Source organism: Vidua chalybeata, chromosome 1, assembly GCF_026979565.1.
Source record: "Vidua chalybeata isolate OUT-0048 chromosome 1, bVidCha1 merged haplotype, whole genome shotgun sequence".
Classification (NCBI taxonomy): domain Eukaryota; kingdom Metazoa; phylum Chordata; class Aves; order Passeriformes; family Viduidae; genus Vidua; species Vidua chalybeata.
In genome coordinates, this window is record NC_071530.1 from 131141935 (window position 1) to 131166621 (window position 24687).

The 24687-nt window shown below is 42.2% G+C and overlaps 1 protein-coding gene across 1 annotated transcript in view; it reads right to left on the reverse strand.

Moving 5' to 3' along the window:
* Nucleotides 1-8364, reverse strand: part of NIPAL2 (NIPA like domain containing 2) — a 51800-nt gene extending 43436 nt beyond the window's left edge. The window contains 2 exon segments of the mRNA XM_053956971.1: nt 8271-8345; nt 8347-8364. Coding sequence (XP_053812946.1) covers nt 8271-8345; nt 8347-8364 — 93 coding nt within the window.
* Between the last annotated feature and the right edge of the window lie 16323 nt (nt 8365-24687).

Genomic DNA, 24687 nt, shown 5'->3' on the forward strand with positions numbered 1-24687 from the left:
TCAAGAGATGAAGCTAGAGACTTCATCTGGTGAAAGCTGCTATTACTTGTTTGACAGAAGCTTCTGCAGACACTACAAGCTTTGCTTTTGGTCATCTTGACAAGAAGACTGAGTCATTGCTGCATGATAACACAGATACTGAATGAAAATGTTCATGGTGCTTTAGTCACTGCTGAGGGCAAAAGCCTGTTACTTAAAGAGAGAAAAACAAAGGGAAAAAAATAATGTGATAAGAAGTCAATAAATAAAAGAACCTTGTGACAATTACAAAGCAGAAAAAAATCCCAAACCCACAACAATACGCCCCCCCAAAAATGGAAAAGAAACATTAAGAAATAGTAGGTTAGAGTCATAAAGCAAAGTAAACGGAGTCACAATCTATTTACTCCCAAGCTCAAGCCCAAAAAATTAAACTGGGTTTTAATTTAGAGTTAACTGTGTGGGTACAAATCTGTTATGCACACAAACCCCATATTTTGGTTGTTTTTCACAGGAACATATTTACAGAGGAGATGAGATATCCTTGGCTGTTGAAGAAAAGGGCTTCAAGTACAGTCTGTATCAGCTGGCAAAATTACTTTGTTTCCAGCAGGATGACAGTCAAATCATCCAACATGTTAGCTAGGACATTGGTGCAGGTTTCATCTCCCACAAGGCTGATTTAGTTCTAGGGAGTTAAATGTCAGCAAGAGGTAGACTTGGCCACAAAGGGATATGCACTTCTATGTTACTACGTCACCCCACCACCATGAAGAAGTCCCGTCCAAGGAGCCAGTGGTTGCTTTGCTCTGAGTCATTGTTTTTGTGTGTGGAGGAACTTCCTCCAAACCTTGCACTTCACCACAGACCTCTACATTACAGGGTTGTTTCTGCAAAACACAACAGGATACAAAGGGACATATAGCCAGAGAGTGGCTGTGTGCCTCATCCAAGAGTTTAACAATTCTGTGATTTCTCGCTATCATAGTTCCATAATCTCTCTTCATTTCCCCATTATGGTCAAAACAGTCCATATCACCAAATGAAGCCAAAGCTTTTAGCCCAGATGATGTAAATCAGCCATGAACGTCACTGAGGAGAGTGGAGTTATACCACTATAACCTCAGTCTAAGCAGCACACATCTGTTCAGTTTGAGATTGACTATTTACTTTTGAGTACACTGCAAATATTCCTTTCTTAAGAGCTCTGCTCCAGGCCTGGTGTTGATTCACACACCACCTGGCTGTTCTTTGAAGCTGCTGGCCACATGTTTCAAAGTCCATATCAGTCAAAGCATGGAAAACATATCTCCCAACTGCTCATTATAAACATGAGCATAACAGTTACATGTCACCAAAACTCCAAATGAAATAATCCTAGTCTTCAGTTACCAGGTTAGACAAAGGCCCCACCTCCCTTATGAGTGAAGTCGACAGTCAATTGTTTGTTCATCTTTCTAAAGTCTTGGGTTTTGAGTTTGGTCAGATTTCTGCTTGAGTAATTTGGGGGTTTTTGATTCCTTCAAAGAGGACTTAATCAGATATGGCAGACTATAAGACCATAGTAAAAGAAGGATCATTCTTAAGATCCAAAGAGCAATGCAGTCTTTGGATCACAAAATCTTAAGGGGCTGGTGTTACAGGTGAGATTTTACATGGAAGACAACTTTTATTTTAAAAATTGCATCAGTGAGTATCTTCCTGTCAATTTACCCAGACAAATTGCCTCATCAAGGAGTCAAATGAGTGCTAGGGCAAATGAAGCAGCAGAAGCACAGATTCAAGGTGAGAGCAACACTGCTCCTTTGTGTGACAGCAATGTCCTAGATCCAAACAGCGACCTCATGAAATCTCAGGAACAGACAGGTGTTGGTATGAGCAGCCAGACTTTCACCCTACATCACTTTGCAATTCACAGACACGCTGTGAGACTTGAAAATCAAGACAGTGGCCACAGCCAACTTAAAGTCATGACTTGTAGACTAGTCTAGAAGCTGGGAACAGGAAGGGCAAAGCACTACACTGAGCCAGGCACGTCCAAAGCAGTGTAAGGATTCAGATTCATCCTGTGCCTGGTCTTTCCCACTCAGTGCTGACTAAGGGAAGAGGAGAACTTGCCCTGCTCTGCTGGGTCCATAGTTTAAGCCCTCTTGTCAGCGGTAAGCTGGATATCAGACACAGCCTGCATGATGCACCCCATTTTTCTTCAACATACCATTTTGAAGCAGTCCGAAGCAAAACTAAATTCTGCACTAGGTAGGATATGTGTAATTAGTGACTCAAGTTTCTTTGCATCTTTCTTCTGCACCCCACTTTCTGACAAATGACAAGTATTGTAATGTTCCTTAGTGCCTAGAAATTTCCTAATTAACATTATTACGCCTCTTAAAACAGATCAGTGTAATTACAAAGCTCCTGTTTAACTTGCAATCACCTCAATCATCAGTAAAAAAAAAAAAAAGAAAAAATCAAACGCAAATGTCTTTTAATGTCCTCAGAAAAAAAAATACAACTCATTTTACCATAGCATCTGCTGGGAAGGGAAGCATGGAAAACAGTCTGAGATTTGTGAAAAATAGCCCAGAGAGAATCAAACAACAGACACTTGGACAAGCTATAGCTGGTGCATAGCATGGCCCCAGCTCTGCAAGAGCATTCATTTCCAGTGTCTTGCATGAGGTGTCCAGGAAGAGCTACCAAGACTTCTTCAAAATGAATTGTGAACTATCAGCCTAAATAAAATTGTTTTGCTCACCAGCTTCTGTTCTCTGTCAGGCAAGGAAACACTCCTGCAAGCAGCTTTGCTAGCAATGCTGAAGAGAAGAAAATGTCCAGAATAGATGGACTTTCAGTTCTCTCATCATCAGCATTTGTTTTGAGGCTGTGTGCCCCAAGTTCAGGATGTAGAGCTGGGTTGGTTTGCTGTTCTCTGCTGCCAGCACCACACTGGGCTTAGCAGGAAACTGCTACAGGCACATGACTCCTTCCCCCTTTGTAGGGGGAACCCAAGCAGGATACTAGAGGCCTGCCAATAACACACACTAGGAAATTCTGCTCTGGGACCCTGAGAAGTGCCTGGTGGAAACCAGATGAGCAGGTCTCTCCTCAAGCAAGCTTATAAAACTGCATACTGCCTCCAGTCTTTGGGCTACTCTCCCATTGTTCCAAACCTGCTGCCCCATGTCCAGCCTCCTCTATATTCATAGGTATAAACAGCTTCACGGTTTGCTCGCACTCTGCTTGCAGTGGTTGATGGAAAAAAACCCTATATTTCTGTGGATATTTTCAGCTCAGTCAGAGAGAAAGAGAAAGGTTTTCTAACCAGGCAAGAGCCTGGGAAGCAGTTGGGAAAGAATGTAAATAATTCTCTAATCTATCTTGTTGTTCACATTGTTTATAGATATGTTCTGCCACCGTGCGTCATTCAGTGCACACCAATGGTATGAGATGTTTTTACTCTAAGACCAATGAAATTAGTCCACAAGAATTTGAGAGCCGGGATGATACAGACATGCTTATAGTATTGTGCAAAAGGACAGGCAAGGGGTAATGCTTTCCTATACTTATTTCCCTTACCTTTGAGTCATGAGTAAGTTCCCAAGCAGCAGCTGATCTCTCTTAAGCAGCTGATCTCTCTTTAAGATGGAAGCTGCAGTCTATACGATGTGTGCTCATTTCACATCAGAGATGTGATCTTTACATCTGCAGGGACAGTTGATGTTCAGGACAGCAGAATGGATGTATGAGGTTAAAAAATGATATGGGCAATATTTTCTAACCAGTGTTCAATTTTGCCTTCTCGTGTCAGCTTCTTGGTGACACTAAAGCTAATCAGAACACAACCCTCAGCAGATCAGACCTACAGCTCTGGCAGAGCCTGAGAGCTTGTGTGCAAGTGAGCCCAGTTGTGAGTCCTGCATTTATGAGCCAAAGCCACTAATTGTTTTCTAGCAGAAACTAGTTAAATGGGCACTAAACCATGGAAAGTTGTTGGATTCTTGACAGCAGAACAACACTGGAAAATCATGCAAAGCTTCTTGCTTCTAGCTGCAGTGGGCAGAAACTGAAATATAGGAGATTCCATTGGAACATAGGAATAACTTTTTTACTGTGATGCTCACAGAGCACTGAAACAGGCTGCCCAGAGAGGTTGTAGAGACTCCTTCTCTGGAATGATTCAAAAACCTTTTGGACACAATTCTGAGTAATGTGCTCTAGGGGGGCCTGCTTGAGCAGGGAGGTTGAACCAGATGATCTCCAACCTTACCCATTCTGTGATCATGTGCTTCATTATAACATTTAACTTTTTAATTCCCCTATAAGAGATTCCAAAAGGTTGTATTTGAAAGGCTGAACAAAGCCCTCTTCCTAAGTTTTGATTTATTAGGACTGAAAATAACATACATTTCTCTAATACCTAAGAAATGGGATGCATTTTCTCCCAAACACATTTCCCAATAAGATAAAGGAAACTGAAACTGCATGAACTCTGAAATCTGATAGCTAAAGGACAACAGGATGAAATAGAGTCAGTGTTTTGATACCCTTGTTTGCTTTCAGTGAAGAGTTTTAGAATAAAGAGCTGAAGGGATGGTGTTGAACAGGAAAAACTTCACTGCAGTCTTCACAGATGAGTACACCAGCAGAAAGCTGGGTGAGGACATTTGTCTCTACTTTACCCATGCTCAGGGACTAGTTTACTGATTAACCTGAAAAAGCTAATATCTGCAGTGCATCCAGGAGGAGACTGGAAATTGAGGCATCCTATGGAGACTGAGAAAATACCATTAAAAACCCCAGTAGGGTTTGCCTTCAATTTCAACAGCCTTTCTCTTCCTTCCTGCAGAGGAAAGATGTCCTGACTGAAATCCACCTGTGCTGTGGCCATGCTGCCCTCTGACTCCCACCCACATTTCCTAGGGACACCTTGACTTGCTCTAGAGCTTTTCCTAATTGAAAGCCATGGTTGGAAATGCCATTGCTTAAGTGTTTAAAATGTCCTGGTGAATGTTTGTAGGGATGTAACATGACAAAATTTTTCTCTGGTGATGGTGCCAGCTGAAGAGACCCCCCGCTGTTTCTGGGGTGCTTCCTCAGCCAAGGCAAATGGAGCGAAAATCTTTCCATGGAGACAGCAGCTCCCTGCCTTCCTGCCTGGGGTCCCTCACAGCACAGATGAAGCAGCCCTCATGGCATCAGAAGTACCAGCAGGCACTGGAAAAAATGGCACCAAACAAGGCTCACACCTTGCTGAGACTAAGTGAAACTAGACATCCACCCCGAGTAAAGAGAGGAGTTGAAGCACTGGAGATGTTCCTCTTGAACAGAATGAGCTAAAAACCTCAATTGTGGCATTCCACACAAAATCTAGATTTCATCTTTATGATAGAAGGCAGAGTAGAAAAACCTCAACAAGAATCTGCTTAATCTGTGGGATTTCTCATCACACCTGATAGCAGCCACCACCGCTCACTGATGAGACCACGCCAGGCATCAGGCACATACTCACCACCTGACAGGCTCTGATAGGCTGCAAGGGGACAAGAGGCCACAGATCCATCTGAAGGACCCATCAGCATTGTCAACCCCTAAATACAGAGCAGAAATTATTTATTCCTACAACCCACAAAATAAGAGAATCTTTTGAGGTGTCTGTCTGGGCAGCCAGTAATAACTCAGAGTCTGTGAAGTGACAGGCATAGAGGGAAAAAGAAGCAGAAGTGAAATAAATTTCTATCTCTGGCTCAGCTTCTGCACTTGAATAACTACACACAGTGTCTACACACAAACAGACATGTGAAATGCTGAGTTACAGAAGAGTTGTTATGGGGCTCTGAGATAACATGGTCTATTGAAAGCTGTTCCTGCCCATGGCAGGGGGGTTGGAACTAGCTGGCCTGCAAGGTCCCTTCCAACCCAAATTATTCTATGATTCTATTTCATCTGAGCTCTCAGTGACTGTTCTCACACAGATGTTTTCTCCTACTCTGATAATACAAAGTCAAACCAAGATCAGTACTGTAGATAATAATCTCAACTAATCCTGCAAATTGCTTTTGTCCATAAACAACAATATTGAAAATAAGTAAAAACCTATGAGAGGTCCTGAGGGAAATAAAAATGTATTACACTGAGGCAATTACATACACTTTCTATTAAGCAGACAAAGCCCACATGTTGTGGCTTCCTACACTCATTACTCCAGCAGACACAAAAATATTACAATATTAGTTTGCAGGAAATACTTCAGGTAACTAAGTACATATCTCATCAGATTTTACTGCACCATTAAACACACCCATGTCCCATAACACACCTTGCCTAGACAGGGAGGGCTGTGGGAGCATGGCCTGGGTATTGCTGATTTCAGAGATGCAGCTCCTCAAGCAGTATCAACCAAGCTATATCCATGCTGATGTCAAGGAGAAATCCCACCTCCACTGTTTTTCCCCATGGCCATGTGTGCCCCATTCCACCCTTATGCCAACAGCTAGCATACAATCAGCCTGATTAAATGGAGGGACCTCTCAGGAGAATAATTCCAATTAAATCAAAAGAGAAATGTAATTCCAACACAAAGAGGCATTATACTACACAGCCACATGGACACAGCCACTTTAAGTTTTACCAGGAGCTGAGTGTTTACAGACATCACTGAAAGCCTACTCTAGTGCCAAGGATTTCCCTAAAGAATGTATCAGATCTGCTGCTCCTGTGTGGATGTGTCCGATGCCCATGTGGCACTAGGCAACTGCAACTGGCAGCTGTGCCAAGCCCCTCATGTCTAGGAGCTCTTGAAAAGGGGATCTCTCTCTTTCACCTCTTGATGGGGTTGAAGGGGCTGAAAAATACTCCCCCAAAAGTAATTCACCTCAGCTGTCTTGGGTTGCTCCCAGTCAGACCAGAGCCAGTGCAGTTATGGTCTCTTGTAGAGGGAGAAAACAAAGAGCTCCTTTTCAAACCAAGAGGATGAAATGAGAAAAGGGGAAGGGAGAAGAGCCCTTGTGTGAAGACCTGAAAATGGGATGATCCACTGAATCACAGCCAGGATAGCCATGAATGGGAGGAGGGAATTGTTTCTGAGGCATCCAAAAATGTAAAATGTGAAAATGGAGGTGGATAGAAGAATTTAACTGTTGGAAAAATTAAGGTGGGTGTCAACACATGACCCATAGTTACCCATTACTGCCCCAAAGCTACAACTAAAGTACATAAAAGAACAGCATATCAGTCTCACCCACAGACACCCAAGCTGCTCTAAAATATTATTAAGGTCTACTCAGAAAGCTATCACATTTAAAAAACAGCAATACTCATGCAACAACGCCAAGGAGTACAGGAGCAGGACTGGGAGGTTTTCCAAGGAAACAAACCCCCCCCACGTTGACATGCAGGTGGGTATCCCCATGCCATGGGAATTCCCTGTTGCTGCCATCTTCTTGACAGCTGGGCAAGCTCACAGCCTTGGGACCCCAATTCACAGTTCTACCTACAGTAGAACCACTGGCTCCACATTCTTATCTCCCAGTAAGTGACCCCAGCTCTGGTTCTGGGAAGCACTGCCACCAGCCATCAGCCAGGAGTCCTGCTGCTCCAGGGAGCTGTGCACAGGAATTCTCCGTTTTCCTTTGCTCTGAGAACATGGGGCTGAAAAATGCACCCTGCCAAATGGATATCCACCCAGTAGCAAATGCAGAATCCAGAGTGGAAAGTTTTTGGGACCTTCTTCAGGCTATCACCTTCTTCTGGGCTGCTCCTAGAAAAAGGAGAGCAGCTAGTTGCAAGCCATTTTATGCATAATTTATACCAATACTTTACATCATGACAAAGTGGTTTGCCTCTTATACAGAGAAAATCAAGAATGTTGGGTATCCTTCCATGCCTTCTAGTTTGTGAAACAAAAAGCAGAGAAAAGGTAAAGGGTTTAATCAACCTCCAATTCATTTTTATTGTTAGCAGATGCTTCAAATTGCTAGCTCTTAGGGGCCACTTCAGTCTCTCTTTTGCAGTTGCCTAAATCCATTGTCAGCACTGACAGCGACAGAAACACAGATGACAGAAACCAGTGCTGCTTGAGCACAGAACAGCTCTGCCCAGTTCCTGCTCAGAAAGGACTGCTCGGAGAGGGAGCCAGGGTGGTGCAGGCTGAACAATGGGGTGAAGAGGGAGCAGAGCCAGCAGCAAACAGGTGCTGGAATGGGGCTCTTCAGAGGACACAGGAGAGAGGCTGAAGTTCGTGCCCCCCTCTCCCCAAGCCCTCTTGTTGCTGGTGCTGCACGCTGGGCGCTTACCTTGTGTGTGCTGTACCAGGGGCCAGACAGGGACCCGCTCCCGGCTCCCGGTCCCCCAAAGGACGCATTCCAAGAAGCCTGGGATGATGTCCATGTCCCTGCCCTCAGGCCCCAGCCACTGGCCATGCCATGCAATGTCACACCAGTAGGGAGGGGTGGCTGCAAAGAGAGGTGAACAGGACGTGGACGTGGCACTCTCTTCTGGTGTGAGGAAGGCTTCTCACATGGATCACTCTGCACGCAGGTGTGTGCAGCCAGGAGCTGCAATTGCTGGTGTGCACCAGGACACCCTTAGCTGGAGAGTAGAGGGAGCATAGGAGAGGAAGAGGAGCTTGACAGAAGGTTTTGCTGCTCCTTCCCAGGGCATTCAGGTGCCTTTTTTTTCTGTCTCTGACTTCCCCAATGCCCCACCCTGCTCTGAAGAGGCAGCCTGGGAATTTAACTCCTTCAAATCAGTGCCTAAACCTAATGGTTAAGTATTAATTCCTCACTGCTAGATTGCAAAACTTAGAAGTTGTTGTTCCCAGAGGCAGATAGTCCCTTACATAAATTCTTACTTATGTCCTGTATTTTTCTCTTCTAACTAATTCCTGAATAGTTTCTTTGCAGAGACTTCAGGCAGTGTTTGTTCCCAGTCTGTGGCTTTATTCATTCATTCTTTTAGTTTTGATTTGCTAATTTCTTTCTTCTGGAGAAAACAACAACTAAACAAGCTTATTAAAGGGAGTGTAGAGCTAGCAAGGTAGGAGCTTGGCAGAATTACATAGGAGACAGAAGCAGGCCTCCAGAGAAGTATAGAAAGGAATGTTAGGACACCACATCTTCAGGCTCTGGACAATACAACTGTGTGCAATCCAGAGAGCTCATACTGTACTTTGGAGGAACTGACTTGTGTTAGTTCATTCCTTTGCTTAGATGGGTTTGAAGACACCCAAAGTCCTGACAATTATTGCAGCAGACAAGGGTCAGTGGGCAGTTATACTGCTCCCTGCTACAATGGCTTTCTCCTACTCTTAAGAAGAACTGGCATTGATTGCCTAGTCCCAGTAGGGCCTGAGAGAACAAGTCAGCATGCAGATAGCAGGCTGGGGGCCGAGCTTCCAGCAGGCAAGGAGATATGGTCCCGAATAGAAATGAGCAGCAGCAAAGCTGACTGCCAGTATGATTAATTTGGTCAAAAATAGAAGAAACACACAATTACAGGAAAGAATACTTTCCAGTACTTTCCAACTTGAACACATAATGTCTTAGCCACAAGGATGTTATTTGAATCCAGACAGAAGGTGGTAGAGAAAAGCCAGAAGTGGCAAGGTAATGCTTCAGTTAGATGATGGTATAACACCCCAAAATACAAAATCTTGTCTAATAACAATAAATATTTTGTTCATGTGTGTGGCCTAACTTGAAATACCAGTTTCTGTGATCACAGCTCCAGTGAGTGCTTTGTAAATATTGGAATTAGCTGCAGCCATGTATATTTAGGTATGCTGGAAAAAAAAGAGCTCCAGTATTTCATGGCCATGTAAATTGCTGCAGATTATTTTTACAGTGTTGTGTAATTATTCTCTGCAGTCTAAGCTTACATTATAGAAAAAAATTCTATGCAATCTTGGTTATGGTTGCAAAAAAAAACAGTGCAGTGAAACTGGAGTATAAACTGCTGCAGTGATATTTGCCCTGTCTAGAGAGAGTTGAAACAATAGCCCAGAGAAAAGTGTGAAAGGACCCATTCTTCTAACTGGAGTGCTAAACTAGAAGTCTGCTGACAATTTAAGTGTCAACATCAGCTACTTCAAGGCGGATCATCTGAGCAGAAACACCAGGCTAATGTTCTTATTTGTCAGCCTCAATTTGCACTTGTTATATAGCAGATCCTGGGATGAAGAGGAAAAGCAGCAAGGATTGTCAAAGGTTGCTGAGCTGAGGAAAGTTCTCCCATTCCTCACCCTTCTTCACACAGTCACATCTGCCCCAGCCCAAAATAGGGAGCAAAGAGGTTGATGCTCCCCCAGGCTGGAGAAATTGTCTTTGATAGCCAAAAGCCACAGTGGTCCCTATCAGCCTAGAAAGGACATTTTCCGTATGGTTCTCTGTTGCCAAAAATGCCCAGATTGGTAGGAGATTGAAAAGGAGTGTAAGGGGAGTGGGAGGAGAGGAGCAGCCCAAAATATGTCTTGGGGACAGTTGCTGTTGTTTTGCTTCATTCTTGTTGGTTCACTGCCTAAAATACAAATGTGAGTGTGGTTTTCTCTTGCATAAGAAAGCTATTGGAACAGGTTTTCTGTAATGCTGTCTACATGGAGCCCTTGTTGAATTGCTTTTGAAGTTGATCTAACAGTGACAGATCGTTGTTCCACAGTTGAATCCAGACATACCAGTCTAAACATGCCAGGGGCCCTTATGGCATCTTTTATTTATTAAAGATCTCTGATTTTCTTGCATATAAAACTGTTATTCAGTTATTCCAGTTGATTTAACTTTTCTTTACATTGTAAGCAAGCCCTATTAAAATATTAAAGAATATTTTAAATACTATTTCTGCTCAGTTACTACCCTCCATTAGGAAAAACAACTATGTGCCAAAGTCTCTACACTTGTGCATTTCTATTTTCAGGCTAAAAGTGATGCTGAGGTGTTTGGCATAAAGGTATTAAGTCCTTAGGATCCTGAAATATCCTGAGGAAATGTCCCATGAAGTGGAAGCAGAAGACGAGATCTGCAAGACGTTTTAACTGAGAACATTACTCCCAGTTTTCAGTGGTGCACACCTGTGCTGAAAGTTTGTTCCCAAAGTTCCATTTGAGGGTCCTTCAAATCAGGGGTGTCTTCTGCCAGCTGGGCCAGCAGAATAGACTACAGCCACTTCAAAAACATGGAAATATAAGACATTTTTGGTGGGTACTACAACACATTAGCAAGGGTGCACGTCACTGGGGATATGTGCAGAATGCACCATGTACAAATCTCTGTCTATGTATTTTTGGTTGTTGTCTTTGTTGTAGTGTGGGAAAACTGGGGTAGCTCAAAAAATACCTCAAGGAAAGTATCTTCAGAAAGATGACCTGACTTGCTGTTGCTGGATCTATCTGTTTTTACACGTGGGCAAAGGCTACAGATGTGCAGATTTGTGTGTCTGTGGTGGCTGACCACATCAGTATCAGGACAGGACTGTTTCTCCCTGGGAGCAGCACCTCATTCCCTTGAAGTAGCACACAGCACAAGGCAGCATCAGTGAAGATGGAGTAGATGCTGCTTGAGTTGGTTTGCTGAGAAATCTTAAGGCTAGTTAAAGAGAGTAAGCTACAAGGTGGCACTATTTGATTCCCCTCATTCTATTGCCCGTCATTTTTGGGTAGAAGAGAAGGGACTTCACAGCCTGGGAGATTACATTCCATCAAGTTTTTAACATCTTGGGATATTTCTGAGCAATGGAGATGCAAGAGACTGTTTTGGGTGTTAATTGCATGGATTCCCTCACTTGGATGCTGCATTTCTATCTGATATTCTTAGGCAAAGCATTGGTTGCTGTTAACAACAGATAATGTTTCTCTGTTTGGTCACGAGGATTTGGAGACTGCAATGGATGCTTTGTCAGCTTCAGGTTCCGACAATGTGGGACAGTGCCCAATCTGTGTGCCTCCCTGAACTCTTGCTTGTATGACATTGGGACCTCATAAACCAACAGAGTAGGCAGTTTCCTACACCTGGTTGCTTTAGCCTCTGGAAGTCATCCATGAAGAGCTTGACGTGGCACCCCCACATTTGGGATACTCAATGAACTTGGGTGTCTGAAGAGGAAAGAAGAGGGCTTTTCATATTTGCTTTCCCATGCCCCATCACTTCTCTGAGCTTACACTTTGCCATTGTAGGTGAACCACGCTCCCAGCTGAGAAGAGTCCCCGTCCTTGACTACTCGGCTGTGGTCACAGTTACTGAGACTTCCCGGGACAGAAAATTAAAGAGTCAATGGTTTCCTTCTCTACCACATAGGTTTCCTTCTCTGCCAAATGGCTTCCTTCTCTGCCAAAAGTACCATTTGTCCAGGGTTCTTAGGTGTTCTACTGTGAGGATTGAGCCCAGGTGATGGGAAGTTCAGTGTTGGGACAGATGGTTCCAGCAGGGTGGTACAGGAGAGAGTTGAAGACCTTGCTTTTACCCGGCTGCTAGTGCTAGATGAGTGCTGAAAGTGCTGAGCTTGAGCAGGATGATCAGACGTGTTTCTGAGTTAAATGTCTACAAGCAGACTTTTGCTGGGTCACTCACTATGTGTAAGGCTGTACCTGTGAGCTGGGGATCTGCCTGGAGCGGGTTGCAGGCAGGGAATACTGTGTAATGGATAGTGCAGGACAATTTGTGGAAGATGTGGTACCAATAGTTGATTTTTATAAGCAGCTTTCATCTCCCTTCCCCCAGCAGCTTTTCAAGACCGTGGTGCAAGTGTGTACTACTTCATATGCTAGCAATTACAGTTCTTTGGAAAGTTGCTTTCCATCTTGAAGTCTACAAATGTACAAAAAATAGAAGTTCTGGAATCAAGATGTACATTACAGCCCTTGGAGAAGGCTTTTGTCCTTCCTTTCTGCATGATGGATCAGTGAGAGATTTGTAGACTTTGGACATTTTCACTTTTGCCTTTCAGACCCTACCAATTTAGGCTTAATCCTGATCCTTTTAAAATCAATGTCAAAGTTCCCACTGACTTCAAAAGAGACAGCCCCAGCTTTCAAATACTTTAAAGAATAATTTCAAGCAAACAAACCCAAAATGGATAAGAACTACATTTTCTCTCTCTATTAAGAATGCAACTTATTTTCTCCAAATGTAAATGCTACCTGGAGAACTAAGCAGTGATGTGGTTTTTATTATTTCTTTAGGAGGCTACAGTACCCAAAAGTATATTCCATACATACTTCTTCATTTAGGAGCCAAACATAGCTATGTAAAGTGAGCGGCTTGTTTACAGTAGGCCCTTATGTCTTGCTATCAAATTAGTGGCAAATCAGGACTGTAGTAAACAGAGGTCAAAGATCAAACACACAATTTCACATAAAATTCCAAACCATGTACACAAAATTTAAAATGCAAAATCTTCAAATCATAAGACCATCAACTGCTCTTAAAACTAATCAAAAGCAGGATAAGGACTGAAGGAAATGAAATTTAAACATGATTTTAATCCAACTTTTAATGGAACAGCTACATCATGGGTATCTTTTAACTATGACAGCTGATTCCATGCTACTTATTACATACCATGAAACAAGGTTTTGGTACATCTCTCTGGCTATTCATACATGCCGTTTTGTTTCTTTTTCTCCATTTTGAAATAAAGATAAAATAAATTTCAGAAATGTTACCACCTAAGATTTTACAGTGGTTCTGTTCCTGCTAAAACCCATGGTAGTTTTGCATCACTTTTTTTTTACTGTGTTGTTTCTCTGTGTTCAGAAGATGGAATGACAAGATGCTGTGTGCTCCATTTTGTGACTGTGAACACAGTCAGGAGCCTTGGCTGATGGTCCCTTCCTTATCTGGAGGCCAGTGCCCACATACGTGTCCCACAAGAGTTCCAGGACATACCAGTCCCATACTAATGTGTTACAGTAAAGCCCAGTCTGAAGTGGTCTGGGAGAAATTCTTTTCTGCACCCAGCTAAGGGAAAGTAAGGATGCTGGCTCCTTAAAACTGAAACATATTTCTTTAATGAAGATTTTGTTGCTGAATGCCACCAGATGTCAGCATACACTATATGATTAAAAGCAAGTGCCTAAGATCTCTGAGAAGTGAGCAGTTACAAAAATGCCTTTTGCCTCATGGAAATGATGAACCAGATCAGCTTTGCTGGGGGAAGAATTATGGCAGGGATTAGCTGGAAGAAATTGCCTGTGAGGTTTTGCTTAAATATCTGCTTACTTCTTCTGTCCTTGGAATGTGTCCATCTGCTCTGCCTTCAATCCTTCTCCCCATCCAGAGGTCTGTGAGAGAGAGAGTTTCTTAGCATGGACCCAAAGACCTGCATCTTCCTTGAATCCAGGACAAGAGGGGAGAGGGGAACTTGCTGAGGATCCAGAGCCCTGCTTTTCACATATGTAGTTAGGGAAGATATACCTCTACCCAAAATACTGCAGCAGTATCTGCTCTGGCTGTGAATGAACATGAGAACTCACCAAGGAGGTGGGCACAGAGAGTGTTTTTTGATGACTTAGGGAAAAAAATATGAACAGCAGGAAAGTTGTGATGCAATTTTTTTCTTCTCTGACATACTTTTTCCCACTCTGGAAAATGCCAGAATGCCAAAGCCATTCTTTGGATGACCCAGTTTAATATCTGCTCAAATTAAGTTTTCTATTTTCATACAGTTATATGAGGGTTGCATTTTCTCCTATTGAGATCAGTGACACAGCTCTTCAGAGGTAACCTGCAGGGTTACCTGCAGCAAGGTAACCTTCTTCCCTGCTTCTTATTACCTGTCTTATGGCAGGACCTGTACTACAACCAAACATGCCCAATCCATACCCTGATGGCTTGATGATTTAAGTTCTTGTGTGCATGTTTTCCTCTCCCTCCAGTCATATGCATCATTTAAAACAGCTAAAACAACAAGGCCCCTTCAAAACTGCTTTCCCTAATGAACATGTACAGAGCTGAAACCATTATTCTGCCACTGTAAGTTCTGACCTAGGTCTGCCATTGTCCACATCCCAAGAAGTCACAAAACTCAGATCTATCAGAAAGTCCAAGTAAGAAAGTCAGAACCCAAAGGACAACTGAGCAAAGCGACATTTCTATGGTACTGTGGGTCAAAAAGCCATACATCTGAGTTTCCCAAAACATGTCCTCTTTTTCTGTCTTGGAGTTTCAATTTAGTTTTGAGGATTTTACTATGTTTGGCTGACTTTCTGGATGTACAGCAGCTTTAGTTGAAGGTCCAGTACAACAGCTCCAAGTGCACTGGCACCCCTCCAGATTTCACAGCCCTGACTACTGTGCTGCAGCAGATAAATTCTGCTGGAGGCACGTGCTGTTGTCACCACACACCAGCATAGCAGATCTGATGCTTTGAGGCAACTTCAGAGGTTGCACATTCATAGAGAAGACACAAAAAGCACAGTGCTTCTGGACACTATCAACACCATTGCCTGCTTGCTATTCAGCTGCTTTGCTCCAGCTCAGCAAATCTGGTGTTTCCCAGAAGCACCAGATGTCCACACCAGAGGCACGTGTATGCAGATGGTCTGTGTAGCAAGCTCACTGCACGTGTGTATGCAGTAACATCACTGAAACTCATGCAATCCAAGGGCAAAAATCCATCAGTTCCTTCAGTTTCATCCATGGCATGAGCTGGATCAATCTGAGGATGTTCCTGCTTGAAGAAATTGAGTCTCAAAAGAAGGGCATGTCCTGACAATGTCTTATGTAAGTGGCCTAGAAGTAAGGGCAGGGGACAAGTAGTCGAGAGACTGCCTGGGAAGTGCCTGAGTGCTTGTTTAACCTGGCTCTATGTATGGTTTAGGAAAGCCCCCCTCTTTGGAGGGAATAAGGTAGGCACCTTGTTTCAAATCAGTGGAATATCCTTAAACAGGATTTGGATGCCTACGTGCCTTTGAAGAGCTGATCAGTGCCTCAGAAACCTTATTCCACTGAATAGCCCACTGACTTCAGAGGAAGGAAACTGCATATTATAAAATCTGTATTCCAAAACCACACTGAAACCAGCCCTGGAGCCAGATACTTTATGTATTACAGCCTTGACAACACTTACATATGGTGGCAGTGAACTGAAACAGAGTATGATAAGGTCTGATCTGGATTGAATCTGTTTTAAAAAAATAGTGATTTAAAAATAAAAATTATGGTATTTTGGTAAATCCATAAAATCCCTGCAATATTAAACATAAAAAGTAAAATAACCTGAGGCAACCTCCGGGATAACTGGACTGGTTTCTTCCCTCCAAGAAATAAACTGTTAACATGAATATCACATGTGTCTGTGAGTGTGCTGGGAGCAGGGGAAGAGCTGAACTATGTTTAATAACCAGTCAATTGATATCACAAACCTTGTATACACACAATATTCCTTGTTAAACTATCTGAAGAATTGGAAACAAGCTTTCTTCACATTACGAAGGACAAAAGCCTTTTATGCCTTTGCATTTTAAATTAAGATCCAATAGGTTTATTTCCATAAGAGTTCTGTTTTCAGAAATGAACTATTTTGTGTTCTAAAAACAGATAAGATATCCTGATTATAAACTAGTTTTATAAATAGCAGAGATCAAAGTCCCCCTTTTATTTTTTTTGCTATAACTACAGCAATACTCACTGTAGTGTTTTGGAAATGCTGCTTTCATCCTTGTAAAACCATTCAAGCAAGCAAAGGACATACAGATCTTCAGAGATGGAGATAAAATTTGAAATTATTTGGAGAGAACAACAGTAAATAATAATAAATCAAGAAGATGGTGATAGACTTCTTTTGCAGGGAACATCTTCAATGAGATATATTGACACAGATGTTTCCTGAAAGAGCAAGTAGAGATCCCTAAAGCATTTGCTGCAGAAGTGCAGGTGTTTGCTTTGGTGAGGAATACTATCGCCATGAAAGTAAACAGGATTTTGCAAGGGTATGTCCTGGGGGTGTATTACATTTTCTTCGGGCAAATGATGGATTTTAAAAACCTCATTGAAGAGGAACCTTCCTTTGTTAGTGGAGAAAAATACTTTTGTCTGTGATGTGTGTTATTCTTTAGACACAGACCATTTAGTTAGAATATGTATTCAAGAAAATAGAATAGAAATTATATATATATAATATACCTCCATCATGGATGTTTCATGAGTTTTAACTTTCTTTGGAGTAAGTATTTATTTTCTTGCCAGAAATTTGGTTCCTTGTCTAGAGTCTGCAGAACATTCCTTTCTGTATTTATTATATTTTTTACCATATTATAATAATGTTAAGATTAATAGAGTTTTTTAACCTCTGGCTGAATGACACTGTCCCTTTTTCAACTTAGACATGAAGAACTGACCTTTCATTTAAAAATACCTTTTTTATCATCAGAAAGCCATTTGTAATGTAGAGTTTACAGACTGTTTATGATAGTTTTGAACATGATGGAAAGGAAAAAAAGAGCAGTTGAAATTGAAATCAAGCTATACCAGACAAGGAAACCTGTTATATAAGGAAAAGATTTACAGCATTTCAATCAAGGGTGGCTTATGTGTGTAGCACATGGAGAGGTTTTGGTGTTGTGGATTCTCCAGTTCCTCATCTAGTCCTTGCACATGTGGAATAAATGGATTCCACCCAAATCTTGAGCCTGCAAGGTTTTCCTTTGCCCTGTAATATAATCTGCCAAGTGGAATAGGTTTTGTGAGTTTCTCCTAAAGGTTGGTGATCAAATCCCAGATGCATGTGTGGGTGGGAAGAGACCATTTTCAGTCCATAGTAGAACAGGCTTTTTCAACTATTAGTAGGGTTTCATGCAGAAACCTACTCATCTCTTTATAAATCAAATGCAGCAACTCCTGTTATTTTAATAAGCACAACATGGAGTGTGCATAGATACCTTCACTTTTTGCCATGGTTATATAGATCAGGTTTGTATGCACTAGTTTGCTAGCTCAGGACATGCGTAATAGCAATGCATGACAGAAACCGTGGAGATTGGCTTTATAAATAGCTCAAATCAGCACAGAAAATGTAAGCCAGGGGGAGTTCGTGTCTTTGACATTTTGAGGAGGTTTTATTTTTTCCTTTTTTCCTAGAGGGTGATTTTAATTCTCTAAGAAATAGTATTTTGGAGTTTGCAGTGTATAACAGGTTTTCCATAACTTTTTACGTTGGATGCAAGCTGTGTTTGCGTTTCTGAAAGTCTTGTCTCACCCCCTTGTCTTTTCTATTTTTATGCTATTTGTCAGGATGAATCTTTTGTATGTATACATCCCCCTTTCCCCCTCTATCCTGGGATATGGGAATGGCAAAGTAGAGATTATGCTCTTAAGCCTGAACATAGCTTCTGAGCCATCCCTTATATATGTAATCCCATCCTTCTGAGATAGCTTTTTTTTTTAGCCTATATAGCTCTTGAGGTTGCTAATTTTGAAACTCCAAGTGTAGACAAAGTCTACTGAAGAGAAGAAGAAAAAAATAATTCTAATTGCTAGTGAAAAGTATTGCATGGTTAGACAAGAAAACCCAGTGACCAGACAGGCACCAAGTCATTGTCACAAGTCATGTCTTCCTAGTCAAAATATGGATGTACATCACTGGTGGCAAGAGGGAAAGGGATTTGGGACACACTGTCTTTCAGCTGGCATTGCTGCATGGCAGGTTCTGCTGCAGCCTGCTGGGGAGGCTGCCTGGTGTGCTGTAGAGCTGCAGGATGCAAGGATGGGGGTCAGGGCACAGCCTGCTGGGTGGGATCTGGTTGGGTCTGTAGCACTGCACAAACCTTTGGTCTAAGCGGTCTAAAATAACCTTGAGCTATTTTTGTCTTGCATGTCCCCAGATGTGGATTTTCTACTGTTAGCACTCATAGCAGTGGTAAAGCTGCTTGTAAAATTTTTTTTTTTTTGCAATCATGCTTTTTTGTTTGTTTTTAAAATTAAACCTAATAAAAAGCAGAACTCAGTCTCAGGTTTCCAAATGAACATTTAAAAACTGGCCAGGAAAGCACATCTTCCCACAAAAAAGAGAAAGAATAAGAAGAAAAGTAAATATCTAATTTGAAAAATGCCAAAGAAAAACATATTTGCCAGGCAATTTAGCTTTTGTAGGTCACCCATCAGCCTCAGGTATGAGTTACAAGTGTTCCCTGTGTCAGTAGTTTTAAATAGCATGTTGCAAGTATCAAGCTTTTGCAATAAATTAGTTCAATGCCAGTTGATCAATTATATGTCGTCTGAAGTTGTAATCCCCATATTTTCAAGAAAGAAAGGGGCACTTGGTGTTTATTATTGTTAAAATATTGCAATCTGGCAACACCAATTAAGACTCCACTGTACAAGCATGGCAAAATGATCATTCTTGTCCCTAATAATGATTTTCACATGAAGCCCAAGAGCAATTTCTCTTTGCTCTGAACAGTTTAATTCAATGCTCCAAGGCATTGAAAGCAGCTACTTCAGAATCATGTGAGTTGTGTGCAGTCTCATTATAAGCAGTTTTTTGTTTAGGATTCCCCATGTGTAGCACACTGTCTTGTGATGCACGCTTATTTTCCAGGACATGCTGATGCTGCTGAACTGTCAGAGAGAAATTCCTTCCTTTGCAAATGTAGTGTTGTCTTTGAAGTGGTTTGGTCTGAGCTACTTCTCAGTAAAATTGTGTGATAATCACCACAAGAGAATTGAAAGGGAGGAGTTTTTAAATTAAGTAGAGAAAGCTCCCAAAGGGATGGCTCAAGTATTGTAGCCCTACCAGACCTAAACTTTTACTCACAGTTTATGCTTCCTCTTTATTCAGTGGAGAATAATCTTAGACAAAAACCTTGAATTTACGAGAGGTTTCATAGGCAAAGTTTTTAGAAGAGAGGTGATTTTGCTTGTTTTGAGACTGTTAAAAAAGAAAGCATGATCTACTTCTTTATAGGCTGTAAAATCAAAAGCAAAACCACCAACCAAACAAAAAGCTTGTTGGCACTTACAGCCAGCAAGCAGAGCATGCCTGCACCATGTCATTGGAATGGTGCTGAGGCTGGGGCTCAGCCCTGTCCTGGCTGCAGCACTCATGGCAGCTGAGTCACCCACTGCCCAAGGAGCTGCAAACAAGAGCAAGATCAGCCCAGCCCGACGGCGCTTGGCCTCCCCACAGCTGTCTCCCAGGCCTTGTTTATGGCAGGAAGTTACACTGTGGTAGTAGTCACCAGGAGTCTCCAGCAACATGTTCTAACATGATGTCATTTCCCAGTGAAAACTATCCTCCTAATGTCTCTTTCCAGTTTCAAGACCAACAAACAACATTCATGTTGGGCTCAGTTCTAAGTACTGCAAGAGTGTCCGAAGATGTCAGTGCAAGGAAGGTGCAAGCTCTTTCTTCATGTGCTTCAAATTCAATTTGATGCAACCATAAAATGCCAGGTGAGATTTCACATCTGTTCTGCATCTGCATTAATTACAGCAGCTTTAAATGGATTCCATTAAGTGAGTGCACTTGTCAGATTCAAGGTTGTAGCCTGCCTTTCTAGGGGCAGCTGTGGTTGCTGACCTCCCCTCTGTAAGCACCCAAGGGGACATAAGCATCCCTGTCCTTCCAAGCAGGCAAGCCCAAATCCTACTGTATGACTTAAGACAGTTAAAATTGCTGGCCTGAGCCAATCCCCAGATTAAGCTCCAAAGCATGTTCACCTGCATCCCCAAGAGGAAGCCACGGGGATGAAGAACATGAACAGGTGCTGCTTCTTTTCCATTAACACAGCCGATCCTAAATAGGATGGCTGTCCCTGCAGAGGATGGGAAACTCACACTAAATACCTCCAAGGGTGAGCAAGGTAAGGGGACAGCAGGGATCTCAGCTGCAACCTTCAGCTAGGTAGTGTAGGCACTTACACATTCTTGCAGCTCTGAGTCACTTGATGGTTTATAAAGTGCACACCAACAAATACTGACATTCCCCCAGCGCTTTAGCTGACCAGTGTGCTTAATGATTTCCCACAGGCAAAAGCAGATACTTCAAAAATCACAAGATCTCAGCTTAAAAAAAAAAAACTGAACTTTTACATGTGACAAAGAATCATCTAAGGACAGTGTGGTGAGGGACAGAGAAGCAAAAACAGGGGAGCATGGAAGGAACATTGCAAACCACCTAGATGTACTCAGCATCTTGCCATGTGGGTGCATTCTGCAGGAGGAAAAAGATATTATGGCAACAAGAATAATAATAATTTGCAACCAGTATGGTGCAAGGTTAAAGCAAGAACTGACCTCACCCTTTCCACAGGGAGACTAAGAGATTATCTGATCCACTTGGTCTCATTCGTGATTTTTTTCCCTTACATAAAATTTAATTGACTACAACTGATTTAGACCTGAACAAATAAAAGCCAAAGCTGTTGCAATTACTTACTCCTCAAAAGAAAAATGAGAATTTAGAGTTAAGATCCTGATTTAGGATTTTTTTTTCCTCTCTCCCAGGTAATTGAAAGGAAGCCCACATTTTGTGTCAGAACAATAGCACAGTAATATAGCAATAAATATTTGTAGAACTGAGCCTTTTCATAAACCCCTTCCAAGTTAGGTGGCTCACTGAACACATTCTCAGCACATAAGAGATTAATTTATCGTTCCTTTTTCTTTTAGAGTTGGCAAGGAAAGGCACCACAGCCTGAAGTCCATACCTCTAGAGACAGCATGGTCTTGGAACACAACCACGATTTTAGCTGAAGAATTTAGGAAACATAAATTCCATAGCATTTGATACCACAACTCCTACATTTGGACTTCTTACATTTTGCAGCTAGGAGGGGCAATATATTTGTGTTTATGGTGGAAACACAGAAAACCTGGACCCAGAAAGGGGTGCTGTAAGAAAGGCTGGTGGTTGTATTTCAGTGCTGTCCTACCCACAACTGCAAGTACAATGTATTCCCTTTATGTCTTATATGAATTCAGTGTCTCTTTGCCAGGCTACAAGCATTGCTGCAGCCTTGTGGGCCTTGCTTGATGCCCTGAGCTCACTCCCTGCCCTTCACTGGCAGTGAGGAAATCCCAGGTGCAGGTGTCCCCATTACCTGCAATGCTGCTCTGCAGGGTTGTGGGTTCAACAGCCTCAGGTGATGCTTCCCCCTCCAATCCACTTCGATACTTCAGAGCTGACAGCAATGATCTCTCTTCAGCTGGTTTCAGCAGGAGAGAAGGTAAATACACACAGAGTGAAAATCACCAGTCTGCAAAATCTTAAGTGCTTGAATTAGATTTAAACACCTCTGCACAAGAAAGAGGATCCTCTGCAAATAGTGTTTCTCTTCAGGCAGCAAATACTGGTTTGACACCATCATGTCTGACCACACAGCCACAGCTCACTTATATCAGCCAGTCATATTGTCATGAACCTGGTTCTCTCTAGGGGCAGTTGACCGTCTTTATGGGACTAATAATGTAATCAAACCCAGAGAAATTAATAGAAAGTAAAATATTTTCTCTATTTTGCCATTAAAGCATAATGGCAAGGAGAAAATGTGCCACTGCTTGCAATATAGTTGGATTTGATACTAAGATTCTTTGGGGGCTTGATGTAAGCTTTTATTTTAATCAAGTGTCATCCTTGCAAAAGTGGGTGTTATTTGCTAAGTGGCTTTAGGTAGCATATCAATACTGAGATCTTTGCCTTGTTTGCAGAATTGCCACCAATTTCTAATAGGTTGCAAAGGAGACAGCAGCAACCGATGTGTCCCACTGATCTTCTCAAAATTCATCTGTGTGCCTATGGAGACATCATTAAAACTGCATGGTGCTGGAGGCTGCAGTGCCCAGGAGCAAGCATGCACACCAAAGCCAGCAAGAGCTGCTTCTGAGTTAAAACAGTGAATTTGTATTTATTTTCTTTTATTGCTTACTCATTTACTAAGAGAGAGAACATTTGTCACTTGCTCAGTTTTTCCAGCGCTGCACCGTCTCTCCCTTTCTTTTGCCGGTCTGTGTAGGACATACATGCTATCTCCTACACCCACTTAACTCCCAAGGTCTCTGAAATGCCTACGCCCTGCACATCCACTAGAATGTTTTGGGGGTTTTTTTTAACTCTAGCAGAGGCAGAGCCCCACCACACAAAGTGGGGGAGGCAGAGGACACCCAGTCCCTGGGGAGCGGAGGAACCTGTAGGCAGTGCATCCTGCTCTGCAGAGAAAGCCTCCCGTGTCTCCCTCCTGCTGCTCTAAAAGCTGAGTTTGCCTTGATCTCTGTAAGGATATTTAAAATGCTAACACTATAAACAAGTCTGAGGGAGTCAAGATCATTTACACCACTAAAAGGAAGCTTCATCTCCTCATTCTCACTGGGCTGCAGAGCAGTGAAGGTGAGAGCAGCAGCTCCTTCCTCCTTGCTGCACAGGCAGAGGACAGGTGCCTGTCCCCTCCCCGGGGATGGTCTGTCCTTCAGCAGCTGCTTCCAGGTCCCCTGCCCAAACTTCCTTCCACACCAGCGTACCCCTGGCCTGCTGCTCTCCTTTTGATCTTATGTTAGGATGAATGCAAAGCTGGCATTCAACAAAGATTTCTTGTGGTGGCCATTGTGCCTCCCCACCAGGACACAAAACCTTTCTTAGTGACAAACCTCATGCACACTCAGAGCCATGGAAAGGGCTGGATGTCATGGATCAATTCCCATTGCTTTCTCAGTGAGTCTCAGTGTTCTCCATGATGGGACCTCGTATATTTATACTTACTTATGGCCCTACATTGTTTCATTTCCTGCTAGCTTCTCGCTAACAGCCTGCTTTGATTTAACTCCATGCAAGCAGGATATTATCAGCCAGGAAAATAGAGAGGATCATGATATAGATATATTGATATTTACAAAGCAAACAAAATGCATATATTTTTCCTCATTCTTTCTTTCTAGGTTTTCCAAATGCACCTTAACTTGTAGCAGTAGTGCAGTAAAGAAGAATCTCAACATCAGGGAAGAACAAAGCCAGCCTCTTTTACTGCCCCTTTCCAGTCTTTTAGGAAATGGCAACGTGAGAATTTCCGTGATCTTTCCTGGAGGTGAAAAGTTAAGGCTTAAGTCTTAGAGGAGTGCCCATTTATTACCTGATATTCTCAATGCCCACAGGATTCACAAAAATTGGACTGCAATTTTGATTCCTTTCTGCTTCAAAAATTGCCTTATTTTTTGGAAAGAGACATGCCTGCATTTATTTTGTCTTTATGTGATAGATTTTTCCCATCCTGAGTCTAAGACTTTGTGCTTGTCCTTATTGAATTTCACCTAATTGCTTTCAGACCATTTCTTAAATTTATCAAGATCATTTTAAATTCCTCTCCTGGCCCTCCCCCAAAAGCCTGCCAATGTGGTGGTCACGTGTGAATTTCACAAGTATGTTTGGTCTTCCATCATTCAAGTCATTATGAAAATTCAGGATGGGACCAAGCTTAGAACCGATTTCTATGAAACCTCACGTATGCAACTATTCCTGTTTGTCAGGAAATTATTAAGAACTAATTTCTGAGTACCTTTTCAATCACATTTTCCAAGTATTTGTGCACCCTTCCCGCAGCACTTTCAGCTAGGCCAGACTGTTATGTTTCTGCATGAGAACATCAGAAAAATGTAAAAAATATTACTGAAATTGAGACACATCACATCTACTTCCCCTTCTCCATGATGTAGATTTCTTTTCAAAAAGGGAAAGTTCATTACTTTAACATGATCTGTTCTTGACTATTTCATGCTCCTGTTTCTTATAATATTTTTT